Source organism: Amblyomma americanum, chromosome 8, assembly GCF_052857255.1.
Source record: "Amblyomma americanum isolate KBUSLIRL-KWMA chromosome 8, ASM5285725v1, whole genome shotgun sequence".
Lineage (NCBI taxonomy): Eukaryota > Metazoa > Arthropoda > Arachnida > Ixodida > Ixodidae > Amblyomma > Amblyomma americanum.
The window spans coordinates 69,378,135-69,403,581 of record NC_135504.1 but is presented as its reverse complement, the minus strand read 5'-3'; the positions used below and the strand labels follow the sequence as shown (position 1 = coordinate 69,403,581).

The 25,447-nt window shown below is 43.4% G+C and overlaps 1 protein-coding gene across 1 annotated transcript; it reads right to left on the bottom strand.

Annotated features, from left to right (window-relative positions):
- Positions 1–431: 431 nt before the first annotated feature.
- Positions 432–24,572, bottom strand: LOC144101867 (zinc carboxypeptidase-like). Its single transcript, XM_077635089.1, has 11 exons — positions 24,270–24,572; positions 23,034–23,109; positions 18,688–18,824; positions 16,873–16,960; positions 15,937–16,035; positions 15,017–15,115; positions 13,823–13,933; positions 13,077–13,173; positions 7,288–7,490; positions 6,109–6,193; positions 432–1,604 (listed from the first exon to the last, which is right to left on the bottom strand). The coding sequence occupies exons 1-11, from the start codon at positions 24,371–24,373 to the stop codon at positions 1,420–1,422; spliced, it is 1,284 nt and encodes a 427-aa protein (XP_077491215.1). The 5' UTR covers positions 24,374–24,572; the 3' UTR covers positions 432–1,419.
- Positions 24,573–25,447: the final 875 nt, after the last annotated feature.

Genomic DNA, 25,447 nt, shown 5'->3' with positions numbered 1-25,447 from the left:
TCATGAAAACCTGTCCTTTGTTACAAATTAATACATCGCTGCAAGCTGGAATGCACCAGCCGCGTGTCAATGGCAGTAGCAATGAATCTGTCACTTTTCTCACTTGGTCTCATGCTGCGGCGTGATCGTGATTTTTTCAAATGTATAAATTGCTTTCGATATTTACGTTTGTGTGCGTTCATTCACGCTTAATTTGAAGAGTTTATATGAAGCTTAAGAAATCTGGGGGGGGGGGAGACAAAGCCCAGCAGTAGTAATATATGCAGAGGACCTCAAAGGTTTTTAAGCGCTGAGGCCATGCCAGTGGTACTCACAGCAGCTTTTTACGTGCGGTCAGATCCAGACGTGGAAGTGCTGTCTGCAGAAATGTCATGGTTCCTTGAAGGTTAATGCAGCAGTTCACGGATGTTCTTCTGACACTAAAGAGCACGCACAATGAAAATCTTTTATTGTTATCATTTTGTTGATTGTAAGATGTCACCGGCGACGTACACCATTTTAGTATATAGACCCCAGAATGTAGCGGGGAGATGGGGCGTGCTCGCGTCTTTGAAGACGATAGGAATGTCTTGTAGATATACTGAAGATATTGTTTCTAGAGAAGACCGGCATTTCGGAGGGAGACTTCCAGTATTCTTTAGAGGTATCTTAAACGCACTTCTCTGAAGCAGAAAAAGTTTCTCGGTAGCTAGAAACGTATTCAGGGCCTTTGAAAGCAATGGAAGAGCTCATAACAGAGAAAGTGGCCATGGAACTAGCTGGTGAACGTTGAGATTCGTTAGAAGACAACAATGAAAAGAAAATTATTGCGTTTATTTTCCGCTGCACTTAGAGTTTCCAAGAAAAGTTCCGTATAGTAATGCTTTATGGTTAGGCGTTCTAAAACGAGATGCTTTTTTATTATGTAAATAAGTGGTTTTGGGGTTGATTAGACGGCTCTACATGCAAGTATGCTAGAAATAATACCAACCGCCTCAACGTGGTGGGGCGGTATATTCCACCATAGATTTTCGCCGAGTATGGCATGCCGTAAAACCTGTCTATTCTATGCAGTTCAGATCTCGCGGTGCACTCAAGCTGGACTAAATGCGAAGTATTGTCTTTTCACTACTGCCCAATTAAGGACCTCGCGCAGATTTAGTATTTAGAGATGGCAACTGCACACACATTGTCTGGTTAATTGTCTTGGGCGTGCGGTGAATCTCACGTGTCTCTTGGCTTAACTGGTGTCGCAGATAAAGGCTCACTTGATGTCATCACTCCACGGCACTCAATATTTTTCATGAGCCCTCCCGTATAAGCTTATTCTGCTCAGCGCTGGGTGGTTACTATCAGCGCTCAAGCTAACCATGACGCAAGGCGTGCCGTTACAGTCGTAATATAAGATGAGGGCTGTGGTGACTTGTAGCAACGCCGGGTCTAGGCGATGGCTGCCTTGACGCCTTCCCACGTCTCCTGGACGGTGGGGAGTATGTCCTTGGCCGGCAGCATGAAGCCCCGCTGCCCTTGGAACCTCAACCAGGACGGCTGAAGCTCGAGGGCAAACGACTTCTTGATACCCGCACGCTCGTAGGCCCAGTCAATGCTGCTCCCGGCCACTTGATCTGAAAGGTTTCGAGAACAAATAGTATTGCAAGCACAAGTAACGACTATTAGAATCAACCTGCTCTTACGGAATCAATTTTTGAAAAGCTTCTCAAAGTTTACAGGTTGACTCAGTCAACTTAGGTTTGGAACTGTGCTGTGCATGAACAGCAGTTAAACCGCTACTCCTGCAAACCAATAGCAATATGGCTGCGTTTAGAACCGTAAATTTGCAAAGGAGTGGGGCATCTGTCAAATGCTAGAAATGATATGTATTCTAGGGCGGCTGCTCTATCGCTTAAACTAAATCCGATGGCGACCATGCTAAGAGCGACCTAGAATATGTAAACTCGAAAATGGAATGATGCAAAAATTGGTTTTTGAGGAAAGGAAAAGGCGCAGTATATGTCTCACATCTCGGCGGACACCTGTACCGCGCCGGAAAGGAAGGAATAATGGCGGAAGTGAAAGAATAAAGAAAGAAAGAGGTGCCGTAGTGGAGGGCTCCGGAATAATCTAGACCACCTGGGGATCTTTAACGTGCACTGGCATCGCGCAGCACACGGGCGCCTTAGTGTTTCGCCTCCATAGAAACGATGTTAGTAATGGGTTTCAGCTAGTTCCTAGGGGCTCCCTTCGTACACAAGTTCCAGAAAGACGACACTTGTCCATTGCCATAATCATTCATGATAAACGGGTGCTGCAAAGAGTTTCGTCGCCCCATATTCCATTCTGACGGCATGACATGCCTCCGCGTGAATCTTCTGTCGTCTCTACGAATGGGCGAATGAACATCGAATGAAAAAGCAGCTCTTCTAGAGCACAGAAGCGGCTGTGGCGTTGTTCACTGCACGGCCCCTCCGCGCAAGGAGATTCGTCGCTGGGCTCGATCGATATCTGCGCCTCAAGACGCCATTCCAGCACAGCGGCTGCGTTCTGCTTATTTATTCAGCTGCGAGTTGTAACTTAAAACATCGCTCGTTCAAGCTTTTATCGATTTTGTGCTCTGAATGAAACCCGATACCAGATCCAAAATGAAAAAAAAACTGCAAATTACGCTCACAGCAGGATCACTTCAGTTAAGGCTGGATTTTTTTCCCAGGAATCTGAATAAGTATTCATATCTTTTTAGTCGAACATATAGGTAACCGAGCGTGCTCTCTTCGCGTGCCGTGTTAAAGAAATTGCTAGGGTTAGTTGCCGTTTATTCTTCAAATAACTCAAGAGTAGCGATGGACGATTACATGTAACTTGAGGGACCTCAGGAATTGGACAAAAAATGTATTTCAAGTGAACTCCAGGTTGAATTAAAAGAAGAGGAATGTGATTTGCATTATTATTCAGCCATTAGAAATGAAACATTCCTATGAATGATAGGTCTGCTTTTAAGCTGATTGAAAACCTTGTGCTCATTTCCATCGGAGAGCTTTGAATGGCGCCCGGAATGACCCTTTCTTGGCATTGCACCACCTGGGCAGCAAAGCCTTCTATTAGATGAGGTGTCTCTAACATTTACACGCGCACAACACATGCCTGTGGAGGTGACTAGTTGAACGAACCACTGTGGAAAACAATTGCAAAACGCAAAACTCGCCAGGAAATTATTGTTGTTTTTTTTCGTCGGAGAAAAGTAACTCTCTACTCTATTTAATTGCATTTACTACATTATATAAAGCCGCGAAATTAACAGGATAGATAAGCGGGCGAGTTGGTGATACATAATGCAAAAAAACAGCGCGAACAAACGGGGACTAGACGAAGAATACACAGGAACAAGCGCTGACTCTCAACTAAAGTTTAATCACAGGAAGCACACTTATAAAAGGAAACAAAAAACAAAAAAAAACACAAAATCAGAACGCATGTGTTACTATGTGATGTCCAGATATGCAACCTCACAGTCACGCAGGAGCAGGGATGGTTGGCTGACACATAATCTTGGTTTCTTTGTCATGTTATACGCCTCGATAATTTCCCTGGTCAACTGGTCGGGGTGTTTGTACAAAATGTCAGTAAAATGCAAGGACGGAAAACATGATTGACACTCTCGGAAATGATCAACTAGATTAGTGGAGCGATTAGATTCTAATGATTTGAGATGTTCTCCGAGTCGTGTGTTAATACAACGTCCCGTTTGCCCAATGTATATCTGACCACAGGATAGGGGGATTTTATAAACTACCCCTTTGGAGCACGGCACAAAACTTTTAGCGTGCTTAACACCACAGGACGTTACAGATTTCTTGGGGTTGCGGGACTTATTTTCTACTGCTGAACAAATTTTACTGAGCTTATTCGGGGCCGAAAAACCACATCAACTTTATACCTATGGGCCACATTTTTAAGACCATGAGACAGGCGATGCACATAGGGAAGGACTGCGAACTTTTTCCGTTTCTGTTCTTTCTGTGAAGACGGCAGCAATGTCGGCGCTTTAAGCTTTTTAATTATTTTATTGCAACCCAAAGTGATAAGCTCAGCTGGATATCCTGCTTCCTTTAGTCTTTTAGCCTGATTATCAAAGCTTTCTTGCATAGCATGGTGACAAGATTTTGACAACGCAGATGACAAGGATGAAACAACAATTCCACATTTCACTACCTTAGAATGATGTGACTTATAGTTCAGCAGCGGTTTGTTGGCACGTGGCGCGTAATTGCAACACATGTGTCCCTTCCCCTCAGTCAAACATAAATCTAAAAATTGTATCTGGTTATCGACCGGTACCTCAGTGGTGAACTGTAAACCCCGTGCATTAGCTTTAAATGCTTCTAACACTGTAGACATGTGCTTGGCATAGTCCGTTTTTTCAATGAGGATTAAAAAATCATCGACGTATCTGAAAATTCGGTACGGCATTCCACACAAATCTTTCTGGATAGCTCTATCCACGAATGACAGAAAAATATCACTAAGCGCAGGCGCTACTTTAGACCCAATACAAACACCCGCTTTCTGGGTATAGAGTGTGCCTTCCCATTCAACAAAGGTAGATTTAACATAAAAAGACAACAGCTCAAGGAACCCAGACACAGCAATACCACAAACACTTATAAACTGTTCTTCATCATTGTCTGAAGTGATGCAATCAGAAACAGCAGTCATCATTTCCTTGTGCGGCAGGGAGTAGTATAAATCTACCACATCAATGCTGAAAGCCGAGCATGAACCTGGGTTATGCGCCTGTAAAAACTTGACGACACACTCAGAGTTTGGTACCTTGAAAGGATCATTAATAGATAAAGCTGCCAAATGTTTCTGCAAATATCCAGAAATTTCGTGTTGCCAGGTGCTCTTTTCCGTCACAATGGCCCTAAATGGTAATCCCGTTTTATGTGTCTTAGCAGAGAAGAAAATCTTTAAACAGCTGCTTTTTGCCTTAACTACACTCCCTTTAAGTCGCTCCAGATTCAATTGTTCAAGCAGTTGCACCGCTCTGCTTTTTACCTTCTGTAACTTCGCCGAGACCGGCTGAAAGTTCTTCTCGATGGCTACTAATGCTTTATCCGAAAATAATGATTCAGGTATGACTACAAAACACCCTTCTTTATCCGCAGTTACCAGTCGCAAGTTATTCGAGACAAGGAAGTTAATCAGTGATCCGAATCTCTTTCCATGCTTGACCGCCGTAGAGGTCCTGGCTAAAACCGCTGTAAATTCCTCTACGCACCTGGGTCGAGACTCATCCGGTGCCAGGCGAGAAATCGATCGCGCCATGGTCACCTTTTCTTCCCCTCGCAGGTGTGGCTCAACACAGAATTTTGGGCCCATCTGAAGAAGGGCTTCATGCGGTTTTGGTAGTGGCGTATCACCAAGTACAATCACTTTTCCTGGTTTCTGCGACGTCCCTTTCCTTGACGGGAGATTCGGTCGAACCCTGCTCCACAAGAACTCAGTGCACTCGTCAACGGTTTTGCACCATTCACGGTACATACGAGGATGGTGATGTAGACTTCCGCTGTGCTCACAGGCAACTCTCAGGCGGTCCTTGAAAAACCGGCCGTGGTGCCTCCATTCCGAAGACAGGATTTTACATACGCGGCGAGCATGTCCTTTGGACGGTTGCAGGAACCCGCAAATCACTTGAAGTTCTGGTGGACACCAACCTTTCCTTGCATGCCAGGAGGACACACGAGCTTTGCACACACACACAGCAACCAACGAGGCCAAGACAGCCGGGTCAACAGGGAGAGGGTTAGGGTACGTAACAGAGCCCGTAGTACTAGAAATGAAATTCAACAGGATAGATAAGCGGGCGAGTTCGTCTAGTCCCCGTTTGTTCGCGCTGTTTTTTTGCATTATGCGAAATTAACGTTTCTTATTAAGTACTCTAAGCACAGCACTCTCTGCCGCTGTGCAAGTTTTCGCCCTGGCGAAGTTGACATGGCGGCCGATTGCTGTCCCTCAAGCGAAGCTGATTCTGTCCCAGGGTGACACTTGATTGTGAGCGTCGTAATCAGCCACAAAAGCAATCTACAAGAGCCGAAATACGACAACATGGCCATTTTGTTTTTGCACACTTACATATTGTCGTCGATATGGGTCCAACTGTGTAGGTTGTTCCACGGACATTTCTGATTGCTTCCTTTGCCCTGAGCGAGATGTTGAGCTGAAAGAAATTAGATATGAGCAAGTTAGGAAGAGCGAAACCATAAAAGAAATCCTTACAGCAGTCAGTAAGCATTTACTACGAACACCAAATTTCGCGGCAAAGAACCTCAGAGCCTCATTTACATGACAGCGTTTGTTGTAAGAAAATTAAGAGTACTAAGAACAACTTGCGACTTTATACAAATATAATTTCAGTGCATCAGCGAACGCAACGAACTTTAACTCTGCGGTCTTGAAAAATAATTTAAAAATTAAAGGATGATTAGACATAAAGGGCAACAATTCTGCGCTAGCGGCTAGATTTAGAGGAAAATTATGCACTAGAGGACAATTTTCAGGCGATATAACAGTGTAATTTTGTAAGCGTTGTCAAAAAATGATCTCTGATATGCCAAGAAATGTCATGTTAATATGTATAGTAACAATAACTTTTTGCTGAAAGCCGCCTCCGCCTTTTAAAGTTTCTTGGCAGAAACATGACTTAATCAGATGGAGCTAACATGTCGAACGAAGCTTAGTGAACTACTTTTTCTTACTGGTGTTTTAGGAAGCGTCCTCCGCAATGAAAAGTAGTGTACTTAAATGCGTATACTTCGTTAAAGATCCTGCGAAAGTTGTGAAAAAGCAACGAAAATGTCAAAACAAAAAGTCCTCCTCACCTCGAATATCCCACAAATTTCATGCACTGAATTAAAGATCACGTACCTATGATAATTTTGAGAAACCTCCCATCTGGCGCACCCTTTGCACTTACTCTCGGTTATCTAGAATCCTGTGTAGAAAATCTCGGTAGATTGCGGACTTAGCGCTGATGGACACCGATGAGTTCACTGTTTGGAGCTGAGACAATATCCTCCTGCCAGTTGACTGCGGCTCATTGAGCAGTTATATCACCATTAGTTAGAGCTCTTTGTTTATACGCCTAATTTGTAGCCGACCGCCTCTTTTCTTCTCTTCTTCGTTATCCCGATCAGCGCGTACCACAGGAAGGGCTTTAAATATACGCTCTTTGCCTGGAGTTATCGCGTCCTCTATCCTCTAACAGGCCTTGTTCCCTCTCCTATCCTTCGCCGTTGGACAACGCGCACTTACCAGCTGATCGTACTCCGGTACGATGGCGTCGCTGTAGGCGTACGGGAACATCCACAGCAGACCGAAGCTGTGGAACGAGAAGTAGAACTCCGTGCGGTCGCGGGTGTCCATCACGGCTTCCCTGATGGCACGGGTTTCAGGTTCCGAAAAGGGGCTGTCTCCGCAGTACGTGTCCGTACAAGGGTTCTCACTAGAGCGGACCCCTGCGTGCCAGACGGTGCACATCTTGGTTTGGCGGCAGCGCTGACAAGAAGGCTGGAGAGGTGAAGGTATCCAGAGATACTAAGTATAATGTCATCCTGTCCCTCTTTGAGCCCTTGATTGAGGCATAGAAAAGTTTGCTGAGAATTTTCGAGACTGGAGCGACATTGATCAGAATGTATATCTAAGGACCTCAAGGTGCGAGGCTTGTCTAGAGGCGCTCACTGAAGACATCCCTAGACGTGCATAGGACGTCATGGATTAATTGATCTAAGAATAACCGGAGAGGGATACAGAGAGCGGGAACGTCGAAAAAACATTCGATATATACGATCGGGAAGATGCAATATTTAATAATGCGAAGTAGAAATCGAAAGAAGTACAAGATTATATGCGCCTATATAACGTCTGGATGGCGAGATGATCGCACGTTCAAAGATAACAAATAGGGAATGGAGAAAGGAAAATGTAGGATGCGGAGCGGGTTAGTGACTTCATTGTAAAATTCAGTAAATCCCAGTTCGTAAATACCCGTTAAACGGTAGTATACACTCCCGGGCTAACAAAAGCCAACTGCTGGTAAAAATTTCAGGAGAAAATAGTTTGAGAAAGTGGACATGATAGGAATCTTATCCGGAAGAGAAAGATATCAAAGTTCATTTTCCGTCGATACCTGAACATTGTGCAGAAAGAGAGGTCTTAGGAGCCATGAGCGTAGCACTTGCATAATACTGAGCTCTTCATTACCCAAATAAAGATAATTAAGCATAAATTTGACGAAGAAGCGGATAAACAAAAGAGCGTGTAGAAGAAATACTTGCACTACTAAGGTTCTTGTGCTAAAATAATTTTTATATTGCTTCAAATGAGGAAGACGAGCATAATATGGGGAGTAATGACTGACGTAATTATAGAAAAAGCATTGGAAATAGGCAGAAAGGGTTAGCTGAGGAGGAGAATGGCATGTTCCCCAATAACTATAGCACTTAAATAAAAATATATCGCGCAAATATCTACAGGTCCAGTGGATAAGGTGCGCCTTCTAGTACAGCCAAATGGATGAATATTAGAAAAATAATCTATATCTGGAAGTATAGGATAGAAACGATCACGAAAGCCCTAAGGCACTGAAACAGTGAGAGTGGAAATATCTGTAATGACGAAGTCTGATGACAGGAAGACTGCATTAAAGGACTAGGAGATACTAGCTGCAGCTGGAGATTACTTTTGCTTTAGCAATTCATATAGGAGAATAAAGCAGAAAATTCGCCTCCGCAATTAGGAGAAGCAAGCCGAATAGCTGGGTGGAAGCTGAAATAGTAATGTGGCCTCTCCGCAGCCAGGGCGAGGGAGAAGTATGTGTAAATGATGGACAATATATGTGCTGCCCTGAATAAAAGTTTGTGGGCCGTAGGCTTTGCTACCGAGAAACATCGCAGGGCGCTGACGGCCCCAATGAAGTTCTCGTTTCTGGAGATTAAAAACTTCTGACCTCGAACTTTTGAATTTCATCTACAAAAGTAACACCGTAGTAGCAATGATAGGGACGCACACCCTGACAGTCATTCTGAAAAACTGCAGCCTTTCTCTGCTTTGACATAACATAAATGAGCTGACACTTTTTTTGCAACTAAACAATTATTCATATATTCGCATCATGTAAAAAAATATACAGGATGCTGGAGGTCCCCAGGAAACGCTATCAAAGGGAAAGCTTGATGAGGCCGCAAGCGTCCCCCTGCACTGGTCCTTTTATCAATCCACCACCAGGGCATAATTCATAACAGAATTGTTTTACGGAAGTGTCGAGCAAAGCTAATTAACAGGTACTATGTAACCGCGAAAAAGAACAAGAACTGGTTAGCCTAAGTGCTTTGCAGTATATGACAGAATTATTCACACTAGAAGATACAAATGAAGTAAATGTTAGGATTCAAATGGATGTGCAAATTAAAACACCAAGCTAAACTATGAGAGAAACTGATGAAAGAGAAACGAACACAATTTGTCATTTTACCGTTTAAAGTGATTTGGACAATTGTGTGCATTGCGAACTCACACTTCTTTTCTCAGATTGTGTTCTACCTAGAAACAATTTTTTCGTTTCAGTCGAATTAAGCATCCTTCATACTAGAAATAGGCTGCCTTCTTTTATGTCAACCAGCTATGCAGCAAATATTATTTATCAGAAAAGTTAACGTGGTAGGACGAACGACGCCATTTTTTCGCCGACAAGTTTTGGCACCAAAAGTAATTTCAATGTTTCTTCTGAATTTCTCTCGTCGCGTGAATATTCAAAATTCAAACAATTCCGTAATATCTTAGGAGTAAACATTCCCTACCCTCGTGTATTAGCATTGCAATTCCCGCCTCCTTTAACAATTTGTATGAAATTTTGTACCTGCGTGAAAAAAATAACCATACTTGTCTTTTGTTCAAAAACTAACGAACTAAATTTGGTGTGACCTGGTCCTATCAGGTAGCTACAAAAATATTTTTAATTGAATAATAAAGGCTCAATAGGCTCAAAAACTTCAATACCTTTCTTCACGGCTTGAAGTGCGAGCTTAAGTGCGTACGACAACGGAGGTTCCACATTGCTGCCATAAACATGGACGGAGCCTGCACATTGCATAAGACATAGCACACCACACCACGAGCACAGAACAAGCTACTACACAGAACAAGCAGGCACAATCTTGTTTGCAGCTGCCGCTGACGTCAGACATTCCATGCGGAGGAAAAAGAAATCTGATTATCGTAAGCGTTTCTACTTGCAAGCACTGTCCGTGGCTGTCCGATAGGCCACAATGACTAATAAAGGTAACGTCCTGTGTTTAAACATAAAAACACATATCCACATGCACGCAAATCTTTGCGTGTGTTTGTGTGTGTAGAGCTGCCCCAAGTATTAAGTGCACCACGTAGTACAAGGCCAGAGGTTCGACAGAACCGAAGGTAAAAGCCTGATGGCGCTCTGAAATTGCCAGCACATAGAGCACATAGAGTTGACATCAGTGTCCGCAAAGGTTTGGTGCTTGGAGTCCCGATGCACTGGATTGCTTGAAGGCGCCAACCGCGATGCAGTCACCACCTGAACTTGCCCGTCAAACTGAATGCAGCTATGCATGCGAGAATGCTGCGACAGTTATGCTATGCCAGTATTGACTCTGATAATTATATTAATAGGTTAAGAAGGGAAACGCGTAACCATGCTGTTTCATTTTTATACTAGAGTGATGAGGTTTTGAGTTTTAATTCCACTGCATACAAGGTCAACTTGTGATATAATGTTATCAGATGACCGTGGGTCCGCACTTTAATGAAGGTCGCGAGTTCCATTCTGGCCGCGACGGCCATATTTCGATGGGGGCGAAATACGTAAAGGCCCGTATCCTGAACGAGGTGGCACAAATAAAGAGCCCAAGGCATTCTAATGTAATCCGAAGACCTCCACTACGGCGTTGTCTTCTGGACGTTAAATTCGCGACTAAAATTCTTAGCGCATCGGAAAAAAACACTTTTTTGAGAGGAAGCACTGCTCACCAGTTTGACGAGAATAGCCCTAAGCATGATAGTTATCTAAACAAATTTATGAGTTTTATAACATAAGTGTGAAGAATAAAAATACGAACATTCAGCAACATATAAGCACACAAGACAGGAAGCAGGTGTAAACTCCAAAGCAGAGAACAACTAGAAGGGTCAGGACGATACACGACACACAAAAATGACAAACAACTTGTTTTTAACTCTTATCATCGTCAGAACATCAATAAGCACCCGCTGAAGCCTAGCACACTGCAAGAAAACGCCCCACTGATCTCCAGCCAGCTTGTATTGATCAAGCCCCGGCTACCCTTCCATAACATCTGTTTATCTAATCTCACTCTCCGGAATATATTCCGAAGCGAAGAATAATATCTACATAATAATTGTGAGCTTTTTCACGCTATTATGCTAGCAGAGAGGTCAACTGATAAGCGAGAATTCAGTTCATCGCTCAGCGGCTTTTTCGGGCTCATAACTAATTGTAATTTTCACGGCCATACATAATTGCGCTTTTGAATTGACTTGGATGAACACAGGAACGACACAAATACTGGTGCAGAACCAACAAGCCCAGTTTCAAACCCTCTATTTGCAGTTTTACCGGATCTGAAGATGAAACCCAGGTACAGTTTGTGTGTTAGTGTCTGTGCACGAGATGCAGTCACGCACATTTTGTTCATCATCTCTGTGTAAGTATTTGCTGACCAAGCTTCTGAAACAAACTAACTAGTGCTTGTTAAAGCTTTACACATAATTCCTGGAAGAATGCGTTTGTGCGGAACAAGCAGCCGGCTGTGTATGATAGCCTTTAAAACCACCGGTCATCCAAGCAGGGTTTTAGTTTACATTGTTCATCTTTACTCTTAATATGTGTATATGTACCCTTGGCTTCACCGCTGGGAATTATTTCATGCTTTCAACACAATTGAAAGAAAAATAAATGCGGCAAAATAAATACCTTTTTGTTCTTCAAATTTGCAATGTAAGCAATTCAGCTAACTGGCTGCTTATGTTTTTTCGAAAGGAAATAACGCGATGTGTTGATCCCCACATCAGCAACGAAATAATGATCATGCGCTAAATTGTCAATGGACTGGCAACATTAATCTATGGCCCATGGCAGAAAGAAGGCAGAACGAAGCGAATGCAAGCAAGAGTCTTTAGCAGTAACCTGGAACCAAAGGCGTCTTTCCTATTTACACGTGATTAAAATTGTCAGTTTTTGTCGAATTTGATTCAGTAGAGAGTCTATGTCCAGGATTATTGTCGTTGTCTTTCCAGCTAGTGAAAAATCCTTATTAGACAAGTGGCATTTCGAAAAACCGCACGAAGTCTTGGGCCCATTGATTTTAGCTTTAGCTTAGTTGTACTTCTTGTTTTATATGTTTTGAGTAATTTACGCAGCCAGCTTAATTTTCCGCTTGAGTCAGTCACACTGGTCCGACGGCAGGGAAAGATTTCCTTGCCTTCAATTTGGCAATCAACACTTTTTCATCCTGTGATATCTCATGTACTATTTTAGGAGGCGGGTAGCTCGTCGCATAATATGTTGCTGGCTCAGCGGAGAACTATACATTTTGTGGTGCCTGAGTAAAGTTGTTCTATTTTGTGACTCATTTTGAACTAACGGAGACACAAAGTGAAATGTGGGGCATGCAGCGGTATCTTTTGACTCGGACCCATATCCATCGACCACATCAGATGCTATTACCCGTTAGGCAGTCGCATATTGCTTGTCTGTATTTGAGATTTTCTTGTAGTCACTCTAATAATTGACCGATAAATTTATGCAGATAACAGAAGTTAGTTTCGCAATGTTTTTCCATCGATAAACATTGGCACATAAGTGATTTCCGTTCTTTCTGCATGGCAGTGGCAGCGCGGAGGTTGCATGCACGACTTGTTTGGAGCGCTTATTTTGGGAGCAGTTTCATATATTCTCGCCAAAAAACTATGCGAGCTGTTTGGATTCTTGCTAACTAGTGGTGCAGTATGTTAGATGGAAAGATGCCGCGATCAAATGAAACATCACTCACTGCAAAATGTGCCCACATCAAAGTTTCTGTTGGCGTCCGCTCCCCGGCACCGGTTACTAAAGCGGCTCTTGGAACGGGTCTTTCTCCAAAGGCGATCCTGCAAATGCAAATGTATTTTAACCCCGCAACTGCCTAGGCAACGTGTGCTGCATAAGTGACAAAAGTTCACACAGAAAGCATAGCGCAGTTACTACAGAGGACGAGGCGCTGACGGCGCAAGCACTTGTCCTCATGCCCAACATTCTCGCACAAAAATGTTTGAAAATTGTAAGCTATTGTTAAGAAAATATCTAGCGAAATATTTATTCTAAGGTGTCTCCATCGATCGAAACCAACAGTTAAGACTGCCGTAGAAAACCAGCGGAGAACTCTTTAGATGATAGGAAAAACGTTAAAAGAAAAAAAACTCGAAACTGCCGTCGGGTCATCTGCAGATATATTGATTGTTATAGCGAAATCTTACATTACATGAAAAAATTGCGTTGATAAACGGTTTCCCGCTGAAAAATGCTTATTATCTAGAATTGCTGTGTATGTACTGCGCTTTTCTTTCTCTGCTACGATGAACTAACACGCCAAAACATATTTCCTTCATAATAGTTTAGTTTTTTGGTTTCGGCATTAATTTCTCTATGCGATATTTTCACTGATTGCTGCAACCTTAGTAACCAGTGTTAAAAGTGCTTGCACTGCCGCACACATGATGACGTCAGCAAGTGCATTTTCTTGCGTTAATGATGACTGACCGTGGTGTGTGTGTACTCGTAGCCGTCCGGGTTGACTATCGGATAAATGCGCCACTCATACTTGGACACCAGGCGGCGGATGTCTTCGTCCTTATCGTACTGCGTGGCCAGCTGTTGTAAGAAGTGAGGGAAAAAGGGGAAAAATATAAATTAAGATTTTTATTCGCTTGCATTCAGAATTCAGAACATTGATAAAATGATAATAAAGAAATGATTAAATAAGAATGATGTAACCTGAGTGGAAACTTGAGTACTACACAATTAGGACTGGGGTTGCGTGGCCTGTTTATATTCTTTTTTGTTTCTCGCGTGAACCAATACGCAGTGGCCCCAAATTGAGGGTGCATAGTAGAGCATACAAAGGCTTCTGCTTCCTGAAGGGGCTGCTTTTACGTAAATAACGTTGATTTGCAGTGGACATTGCTCCTGCCGCGCAATTTTCATCCGGACGCTTTTTGTAATTAGGAAGTTTTTCTTACTGTTGATGGAGCACAAGAAGCTTGGACGCAAAGCTGGCAGTCAGACGCCGCTGTAATGCGCATGCAGCGTGCGGGGTACAGTAATCTTTATAAATTTTACGATCTCTTCGTTTGTACGTCTTATTTACCTTTTATTGCCAGAATTAGGGCGGGAAAAAGAGGGTTGAAAGTAGGAAACGGAAAAAGGCTTCCTAGATAAGTTCTATGCTTCTGATCTGTTTTAATCATTACTGCTCCTCAAGATCAATAAATAAATAAAATATCCTGTAAAATCACCTGTAACCTTATTGCCATACTCCACGCCCACCCCTCATGTAATGACACGTGATGGGGTTTTTGAGATATAAATAAATAAATAAATAAATAAATAAACAAATAAATATATGGTTGCAAAAGGCGTTCAGTTTAGGACGCAGTGTACTAAAGGTAAGAGGGCGTTTCGGATCGAACGACGTGACCTGAGGAGTTAGAGGTCGAAAGATAATTTCTTCGTGTGACAATTAGGAGCACTCGTAGAGGAGACCTAGGGCCATTATTTACTCTAAGGGTTCAGTTTTCGCGCCTAGACCCAACTCCCTGTAAATCATAGCTCACTGTTCCTAGACATGCAGGCCTCTAGTTGAGAAGGGGACAATCACTCACTACGTGCATTTACCGCTGTCTATTTGCTACTAGCTTACACGCTTCGTGTTTGGCAGCGCTGTTGTTCACTTGCCTGGTCTATGATGTAGAGGCAGGTGGAGTGTGAGATCCACTCCCTGGCATGAATTCCGCATTCCAGGAATACGATGGGCAAGTTTTCTTTGGCCTTGATCTGCAAGCACACAAAAGGAAAATGAAGGCACTAGCCAATAGCACCATTCACACTTGGTTGTCAAGTGACGAGCTAATTTTATTTATTTCTTAAAATGCACAAGTTTTGTGGACAAGGAGATTTCGATTACATTGGATTTTGGAGGCTTGGGAAGGTATGGTAGATGGTAAATCTTATATTAACGAACAGGTGGCACTGATTCTGTTCTAAATACTTGCTTTTTGACGCTTAAAACGAAGTATTAAGGCGAGAAGACAGGATAGATGCAAAGTTGGGCTGAAATTGAACACAAAAAGCAGGAATATCCCGCTCCCTTCCCCGCCCTCCGCCTTCCGAGCGAGAAATTTTCTTCGATACAGCCGCACCAGCTACCAGTTATATTGATAAAAATTCAAGGAATTATTGTGCAAATAGGATTGATACGCGAAATACGAAAAAGTAATCAGGATTTAACGTACTTAAATCAAGTAGCCGTGCGAGAGCGAGTGTTCATTCTCCAATGGGAGGGGCAATTAGGCTCCGCCTTAAGGGTATGATGCTATGTACTTAGTGGGGTAATGCCCATATATGCAGAACTGGTCATTCTCTACTTAGCATTCACAGATCACGCGAATCGTCATACAGCTACCAACCAGTGCAGAGGCGCAGCGGTTAAGCAGTTAAGCGGTTAAGCGTGAAGTTCAGCTGGCAGGCTTGTAGCAAAGGTTAACAATTCAAGCAATATTCCACTTCGACCGATAAGCCAAGGACATGGCCACATGCACTAATTTTCATAAAAAAGCAGCCGCAAAGTTTCAAGCGCCTCGCTGTCATTCACTTACGTGAACGCCGATCATATCCCTCGATTCGTATGATCTGCCGATGGACGTGTACGTCACGTGGTCGTATTTCTTGGCGTACTGCTTCAGGGCATTCTTAAACTGGGAAAGAAGATGTGCGTGCAATCATTAATACAGCGAATAAGGTACTTTGGTCTCGATAATCGGAAGCTTTTCATCCTACAAGAAAGCATTCACGCAGCCAATGGCTGGGTTAACCCCAGCCAATGGCTACACTACTGATTTCTAGTTGAAGTAAGGCACGAGTCCACCTTTAACACGCATGACTGGAGCAGTGAGTAGTTGGAAGCCGCTGAGATCATGTAAATACAAAAAAAGTAACGGTTAAGTCTATAGTAAGAACGCATGCTTCTTGAGAGGGAATAACATCCCAAAGAAGATCAATAGTGAACCTCACGCGAAAAGCTTGCCATAGTTAAGGCATCATATTGTTTGAAGCAGCTATGAAAGCCACGTGAAGGCACCGCTCTATACATTTTGGCGACGGAAAGGGAAGGTTGAAATTGAGTCTGCGCATAAATTGAAAAGAAAAAATGCGTGTTAGTTTAGTTAGTTGTACGTTACCAGGAAACACGTTCCAGGCAGAACTAGTGATGGGACCGATATTGGAAATGAATGGTTTCACTGTGCTCCTTTGTAGGACCGCCTCTTGTCGGTGTATTTCCAACATTGGCCCAATATTAGGAATGGGTGGTTCGCCGTGCTCCTGGTTAGACCACCTTTGTCGATGTATTACCAATATTGGTCCAATATTGGAAAATGGTGGTTTTAATGTGGTGCTTTGTAGGACCGGCCTCTGCCGATACATTTGGAATATTTGGCTGATTGCGTGTGGTGATTGGGGTTAGGCATGCCGCGGAAACCCGCTCGCGAGCTTTCCGGCCCAGAACCACTACGCAGAGCACACGCCAGACGTACCTCTTGGAACTTCAAGTACCTCTCGAAGCGGAGCGTCGATGTTGAGTATGTTGTGAAGCGCATCTCGTTGAGCTCATTGTCGATCAGGCTAGAAAAAAATATTAAAGAATAATTAACGAATGCGAAATGAAATGAAGAGCGTTAGCTGTTTGAACCTATGCTTTCGACAAATTCGGATACCAACGTGTACATCACGAAACGACGATTCGTTTGGTACCACGCGCATCACTCTGCGACACCACTGGTTTGCCCACCACGGCCCTCCGATTGTCGCCTCCATTACGGTTTCGACGACCAAAGGTCGTAGGTACGAATCCCTCACACACACCAGGCTTCAACTTGGCTAACAACTTCTGCGACGAATCGTGCTTATTCGACTGCCACCACTCCGAACCCTCTGCGCCAAACGGAGGGGCCGCAATTTTTTCATCAATGACGACCCCTAGCGGCATTAGTCTCGGCACCAGCTCAGACGGCAAATATATATAGCGGAACGCCAGCACAGAGGGCAAACTTGCCGCAGGGCCGGTCCGACGGCTGCGCGTGCGCAGTCACGTGATGGAGTCACATATTGCTGTACCGAGATTCCCGGCCGCCATCTTCAAATCTTGGACGGACATGAAACGTTCGAATGCGAGTAGTAAGAGCTATTGCTCTTAAAAGAAAGTGCAATGCATGCACTGAACAACACTCTGCATGGTACAAAGGGTCTTCTGGTGAAACGATTAATTCGGGGTGCTGGTGCGTTTTTGTCTGTGTGGGTTGCAGGACTGTTCAAGAGAGCACGGGTACCTCTTTGAACTTGATGGCCGTTCACTGCGGTCACCATTAGGAAGAGCGACATTGATTATGGAAGATAATGGTTCTCGGCATCCAATGTTATGGGTTAAGTGATTGTTGTTCTGAGCGGCTAATGTTGAAGGACAAGAGAAAACTGAGACCAATAGATATAATGTAAAAATAGTGCAAAGGAAACAAGAAACACAGACAGGACGACGCAGACAAGCGCTAACTCGCGACTGAGGTTTATTGCTGAATGTACGCAATTTGTACATAGAACTATGAAAAAAACATGAAACACGGAGGTTTCCCTCGGTAGCCGTGTCAATGGTTTATTTTTTACATCGTGAGCGTTGACTTTCAACGTTCAATCATCAACGTTCAACTTTCGGCTTAACTTAGAGAAATTGAGAATCTAAAGCAGTGGCATCAGGTCGCTTAAAAAAGCACTGGCTGTCGCCATGCTTTGCAGGCGCCATCATCATGTATATATCAACGGATAGCACAAATATAGATCGTCACACAGTTGTTGGCCTGCGCTATAAACTCAAGCACACCTGTGTCTCACTTCGTTGTTACGACCTACGTACATGCTTCGTATTGCATTCCTTATATTCAGTTTTTAGAGTTTTCCGTCGTCTTATTTCTGTGCCTTTTTTCTCACATGTTAGTGGCACATTAGCGCCGTGCAAAATGCGGCCGCTCGAATAGTGGCGATAGAAAAACATAAAACGAAAACAAATTCTTCCACCGACCACATGCCGAAGCTCTGCTGTAAAAAAAGAGCGCACTTTTCTTTTGCTGAACTCTTTGAGGCCAAAGTGTCGGTTGGTTGATGTCATGCAGGATTAAGAGGTCGTAGAATTTTTTTCGGCTAAGGCAATGGCACCAGTGAAAGTTTGATTTTATGAGATCTAAGCCCGACGTGCTTAGTTTGAACGTAAACGCAAACTGTGCAATACAGCAGTGGGCAGCGTTGGGTGGACGGTTAAGGTACTGTTCAGCCTCAAAAACAGGAACCGCAAAATGCCTTACTCTTGAAGGTTCGAGCACGTCGTTGTGACGGTGATGCCCGAACGCGAAGTGGTGGCCACGAACTCGGCGACCACTTCGGGCCGCAGCCGCAGGAGTGCCGACGCGCCGACCATCTGTGCCTCCTGCCACACGTCCAGCTGCGTGTGAACACATTGTGGACTGTTGCAATGGTGAAAATGAGGCCCAGGCCGAGAGTAATGCAACTACCGTTCCACCTACCATTCATGGCGGTAAGGTTAAAACCGCTCTTCAGTCGTATTGTTAAAAAGTGGACATACATGCGAATATTAATAGCATTATTATTAAACAACTTTAGATGTCAAAGTGGTCATCTGGTACAGCGTACTAGAGGGTGCCGGATAGATTATAACTTTTATAGAAGCAATATAAATGTAAGAGACACAGTTTGCCTAAAGCGGATCAGGCATATTTTTATCGTTTGTTCCGACACATCTAAAAAAAAACCGGCTGTATAATACCATCGCAGACAATTCCTCATCATATTATAGCCTCCGAGCACATAGGTAACTAGTCCCTAGGACGCGTACCAACTACGGGAAACAGCAAATGATCTATCAAGCACCTACCGCGATAAATAATTTTTCAGATGGCCTTGATTTTAGTGTTTCTCTCAAACATTTTAATGCAATAACCAAGGGCTACTTAATGCAAAATGACATGTTAAATCCTTAATCTTTTTTGCACCGACGTTCTGTCACAATCTTAGCTTACCTAATAAATATAGCCCCTTTTTGTGCCTGAACAGTATTAATACAATTGAAAAGTCTTGTGTATTTCACTCGTTTGTTTTCTGTGCGCAAGCGAAGCCTGGCTTTATTTCATGTTTGTTGCTCCGCCGTTATCACGTTTCATGCAATGTGCGAGCCTCCTTCTCTTTGCTTTGTTCTGTAATACGTTGAATGTTTGTTTGATTTGTACATGTTCAATTTTTTTTACCTCTGCACTGTACTGCAAAGTGTACAAGGAAGCTGAGGCTTCGTCAGGCGCTACAGGCCTTTTGCCTCAGCTTCTTTTTTCTTCGTAAGGAAGAAATAAAGTCTTTGAAGGTTCAAGTCTGAGATGTAAACGGCGGACAGACCTCTCAGCGGGTGACAGTGGTTTTAAACGGAGCGTAAAAAATCGCCGCTATAAATCTTAAATCTCTCCAGAGAATTCGACAAAAAACGAAAGCTTATGCGCCAACAAAAACAAGCTTACGTGCCTACAGGAAGGTCATGGTATGCGTAGCAATTAGTTTTAGTCTACGCACACGTTCCTGGCAATTTCCAACAACAGCTTATATGTAACAAAAGTCCTGTTTTTTTTTGAACATTTAGTTGATATTCACAATACAGTGCTTTGAGTCGCCGTTATCTGTCACAAGCAATCGTTTTTTTTGATGGACCAAGTGGAACCATGTAAAGCAGCGAAATCAGCAAGCCTAAACCGAAACCAAGTCCGCAGCCAGCGACTCGCGGCAGGCGTAGCAATTCGTATGCGCTACGAATGACAGAAGTAGCGACTGAAGACGATAAGTAATTCCATAAAATGCCTGAGACGCCTTAATACAAGCCTCAAATTTTATGTGGTTTTTATGTATCAGTAAGCAGGGAATGTTTAACACGTTGCAGGTTCAGTGTTTCCAATTGAAATTATCTGATCTGAGGCCACGGAAAAGGAAAACTTTAAAACTGATTTGTTACGGAATGAAACGCCCCATGTCATAAGACTTGCTGGAAGTTATGTCCGTTTCATTAAAATACAGATACTTTAGGAGAACCTTAGCTAGGATATATACGTTATCTCTTCTGTACGAATGAAAAGTGAGCCGCCTCTCGATGTGAACGTTACTGCAATGTTCGGAGCATTTCTGAAATGTCTGCTCCCTGTCCGTTCTCATCAGGTTTCTGCTCCGTTTGTTTTTCCATTGCTTATTTGTATCTAAGAACAGTCCACATTCTTGACGAGAAGATGAGATTGATACAAAACTAGGTACGTATAAAATACGTCATTAGGAGAAACAGGAACAAAATACAAGTATTAACAAAGCAACATATGTTGGGAATTTGGAATAAAAACTTCGAAACATTGAGTGCCGGCAATATACTGAGTAATTTATTTCAATTGCTTGTAGTTCTAGAAGAAAAAAATGATAAATATTTCCTTTGTCTTAACAATAAAGAAACTGGGTAAATTGGCGTTATAAAAACGGGCGCTTGTATGACGGATTTGTCGGGTATTGTGAATAGACTTGCGGACATAGATGATACTATTACACATTAAGTGCAATTATTCTTCTTAACTCTTTTCGACGTGCCTCACTTGATGTGTTCCATGGTCCTGAGAGTTATCAACTTCTGTAACAGAACCATATATATATATATATATATATATATATATATATATATATATATATATATATATATATATATATATATATATATATATATATATCTGTGTGTGTGTGTGTGTGTGTGTGTGTGTGTGTGTGTGTGTGTGTGTGTGTGTGTGTGTGTGTGTGTGTGTGTGTGTGTGTGTGTGTGTGTGTGTGTGTGTGTGTGTGTGTGTGTGTGTGTGTGTGTGTGTGTGTGTGTGTGTGTGTGTGTGTGTGTGTGTGTGTGTGTGTGTGTGTGTGTGTGTGTGTGTGTGTGTGTGTGTGTGTGTGTGTGTGTGTGTGTGTGTGTGTGTGTGTGTGTGTGTGTGTGTGTGTGTGTGTGTGTGTGTGTGTGTGTGTGTGTGTGTGTGTGTGTGTGTGTGTGTGTGTGTGTGTGTGTGTGTGTGTGTGTGTGTGTGTGTGTGTGTGTGTGTGTGTGTGTGTGTGTGTGTGTGTGTGTGTGTGTGTGTGTGTGTGTGTGTGTGTGTGTGTGTGTGTGTGTGTGTGTGTGTGTGTGTGTGTGTGTGTGTGTGTGTGTGTGTGTGTGTGTGTGTGTGTGTGTGTGTGTGTGTGTGGAAGTAACAAAGCTGTCGCTTTACGCACTTTCAAGTTTCCTTTCTCACGCTAGACAGCTCCCAAAAGGAACGAGTGAAGTACAGACAGCGAATAAATAGTGCTTTAATAAATTAACACTACTTCAAGCGTAAGCTGTTTTCCTTTCAGGAAACTGACAGTTGCTAAGTGGAATACATTCATATGGGCCCTTATTCGGCGCACAGAAAACTTCAGAATTAAAAGAAATATCTTGAGTCGCTTCAAGACCGGTGCCAGAGGCAATGACCAGGAACGAAAGGGAATGGGTTACGATTTGAATAGTTTGGTCGTGGTGTCCTACATAAAGATTTCAGAGTTCGCTGCATTCTTTTCAGCTCATGCTAACGAACTTCATGCCCTAGAAAATTTTTCGCCTTGTTTCCCGCTCAGTACGTCCAAGTAAACCACCTGTGTTCTAAATAATAGCTCCCATAATGCACAGGAAACTACGGGCCATGAGGTGGAAATACTAAACGTTGTGCCGCGTGAAACCCGTGCAGTGGAGCGTAACAAATTTGCAAGAGACGATACTTATGTTCTAAAATGATCGCTTTGGCCAAACATAGATTGTGAAGATGTTTGGCGGGAACGGGACTTCATTTAACCACTGGGGCGATTTCTTTGTTTGGCGTGTTAGTAACTGTCTGTCAAGCAACGTAACTACAGCTAATGAATGCTCCAATGAAAAAAAGGAGAGTTAACTTAAAGTGTTTCGAGCACTGTGATTGAGCTCGTATTTATTGCGGCATGCACTAATCTCGCAAATAAATCAAAGCGCCGAAGATCAGCATGCGGTGAAGGGCGATTAGCAGCGCGATTTACTTGTTCTCACAACTTATCTATTTATTCGTGCATAAATCAGATATATTAAGTCTTATAAGGCGATGTTACATGGATGGTTTTGAGGTCCTAAAGCGGCGTATGGTCTATGAGAAGCACCGTAGCGGAGGGCTCCGGAATGGTCATGATCGCGTGAGATTTTTTAATGCGCGCCAAAATCTCAGCATACGAGGGCTTTTGCTAATCGCATTTATCGAAACGCAGCCGCGGCTGCCGGGATGGATTTCGTATAATTGGGACAGCATCTGTGGAACAATAATAGATAACGGCAATTGTAGAAGGTTCTTGAAACACGGTAACAACCGAGAACAAGAAATCTCGAGAAAAATCAATACCCCACATATTCTGTGCTAGGCTGCACTGAACTGTTGTTCTCCTGTATCGAAGCTGTAAACAGGGAGTCAAGCACTAAACGATTCGGCAAGGACGTTTAAATTGTATGGCGGACATGTTATCTCCAGCCGCATGGCTTCGATGCTCTATTGTGCGCTGTCCTTGCCGATATGGCGACGAGATAGAGGTTCCATTCATCGCTCACCTGAAGCCTGTCCACCAAGGCCGATAAGAGGCTAACGTGAGATGGGTTTGTGGGCGTCACCGATACCAACTGGTGGCTGCGTCAAAGGGGAAAGAGATATCAGTTCCTTCTTCGCCACGAAGACAATGCAGCCTATTACACGTAATATATGACTGCGTGTCGTTATCAACCTCAGCTTCCTGTGGCAGCATTTCCAGCCGTATGGTAATGAAACGCAGGGGAGAACTCCAGGAGAGATTTGAAGGTAGAGCACTTTATATTTGACGTGAAGCGATAAATCTCTTCTCAAATCACGGTATATTCACTGAACAGCATCCTATATTATGCGCTTGTCATTATTCAACAATTTTTTGCCAGGAAATGGTTATGGTTTTTCTGGCTGCTGCAGCTTAAGCCTCAAGGTGACCAAATGTTACAGCATATGAACGTGGCCATTAGAATTTTTTCTTTTCCTCATTGTGATTCAGTGTAGGACCAGACGTTGACCTTTAAGGATATCTTAAGACGTTGACCTTTAAGGAGGTACGCGCATGTGTTTGCTTTCCCAGTAATGATAGTCACTGTTTCGATTGAAACCCTTTCCACGATAGAACTTTCCACTTACCTATGTTAGGAGCGCAATTATCAGCACTCCAAGATCGGCCCAAAAACATGTTGGTCAATCAATCAATCAACCAATCAATCAATCATTCAATAAATCAATCAAAATATTAAAAATAAATAATTAACTCAGTCAATCAATCACTGTTTTATTACTTTTGTCAACAGAATAATTTAGGCTACAGCGCTGGCACCCATAGCCAGGGACAGGCACCCTGCCATCAGGGCACGTGAGGATTTTTATCTAGCGATGCCCTTGTGGCTCATGACAAAGTAGCCACAATTTCACGCACAATTTCTGCGGCAGTTTCGTTGCAGGAAAGGCGAACAAAACATGAGGAAAGGAGAAATTTTTTCGGACATTACGCCTGCAAAATAATGAGCATCTCTTGACATTCTATTCAAAGAATCCAAATGGATTTTTGCAGTTTCAGCAGCCTCGTCCCTTCGGCATCAAGATAAAAAAACCTCATCCTTCGAGGGCGAGCGGATATCGAAATCAGAAAGTTGTGAAATGCAGCGGAAGAACTTTTCCAGTCTCAAAGTAGTACCACAAAAACAGCCTTCTTTTCGCTAAAACATGCCGAAATCGATGCGAGGTGCGGTCAGCTCAGAAATATTCCACTCATGACTTACCCCGTGTAGTCGACTCGCTCCGTCTCGTTGTGTGCCGGCAGCGCCCATGACAAACTTATCGTCACCACAAAGGCCACGGTAACGCAGAAATTCAAGTGCGCCATGAATGGTGATGACCCTCCGTTGCCGACTGGCGATCCTTGCTCCCTTTCAGTACTTCACACACGAATGACGACTCCGAGAGCTACACCTCAGCGAAGTCGCGGGGAGCTTTTGCGGATACAATCGCGCATCTTATCTCTCCGGCGGCCGTTATCACTTAACCGTTCAGCGAATCTTCCTTTCCTTCGCGTTTTCAAAACGCCGTTGCTCTCCTGTACGCATTGGGTCTGAGTTGGACTTGGCGCATGAGTACAACGAGGCCACAAGCTGCCACTCCTTTTCCTGCTGACTCTTTTCCTGTGGAATACGTGTCCCTGTACTACTTGAGCCGCCCCCATAACGCCATATTCGCGGCATATGAACTAGTTTGCACATTATGCCGGTTGCGCAACGCTTCAAACGGTTTGAAGCACTTATCACCGGCTGCAGGTGGCCCATTGTCTCCGACGTGTGCTTCCCACTCCGTCAGCACGGTCGACGTCTTGTCCTACATCTAATCACTATGACGATAAGAAAAAAATTCCAATGGCCATGTTCACATGCTGTAACGCTTGGTTGTAACGCTTGTAAGGCTTAAGATCAGACGAACAGTGCACTGGAAAATCCTGGAGGCGTAATAAACAAAGAAGCATTTCAGGTGTCATTTGAAGCAATGTCACTCATATAAGAATGCTCATATATTTGCTTGTCTCTGATGCCAGTTGAGCTACTGTTATATGCTGGCCTTCCACGGCGCCAGAAACACTTAGCATACTTGGCCATCTTGATGTTGCTGTCACCTTATTATGCGAAACGAGCCGGATTAAAAGGATGAGAAATTTGAGAAATATGTGTCATGTAGAGCTCAGGATGACAGATATACGCAGGGGTTGTGAGGGACACCATAGCAGATTGTTAAAGTTTGTTAAAAGCGCATAGACAAAAAAATGTCGAATGCAAACAAAAGATATTTGTTTCAAGGGCGTAAAGCAATTTTCAGGAGCAGGTACTGAGTGGAACAAAATTCAAAATGATTTTGAATGTTGTGCGAAGCACCGCTGGGCATTTCTGGCCGCTTCAAAGGACGTCAAGGTGCA

Bases quoted from the DNA above. Each gene is read 5' to 3' on its own strand.
- LOC144101867 (XM_077635089.1), bottom strand. From the start codon at position 24,373: ATGGCGCACTTGAATTTCTGCGTTACCGTGGCCTTTGTGGTGACGATA. The intron at 15,116-15,936 runs GTAAGTGAATGA...GTGTGCTTGCAG, and splicing joins GGGATATGATCGGCGTTCAC to ATCAAGGCCAAAGAAAACTT. The intron at 13,174-13,822 runs GTCAGTCATCAT...TTGCATTTGCAG, and splicing joins ACGAGTACACACACACCACG to GATCGCCTTTGGAGAAAGAC.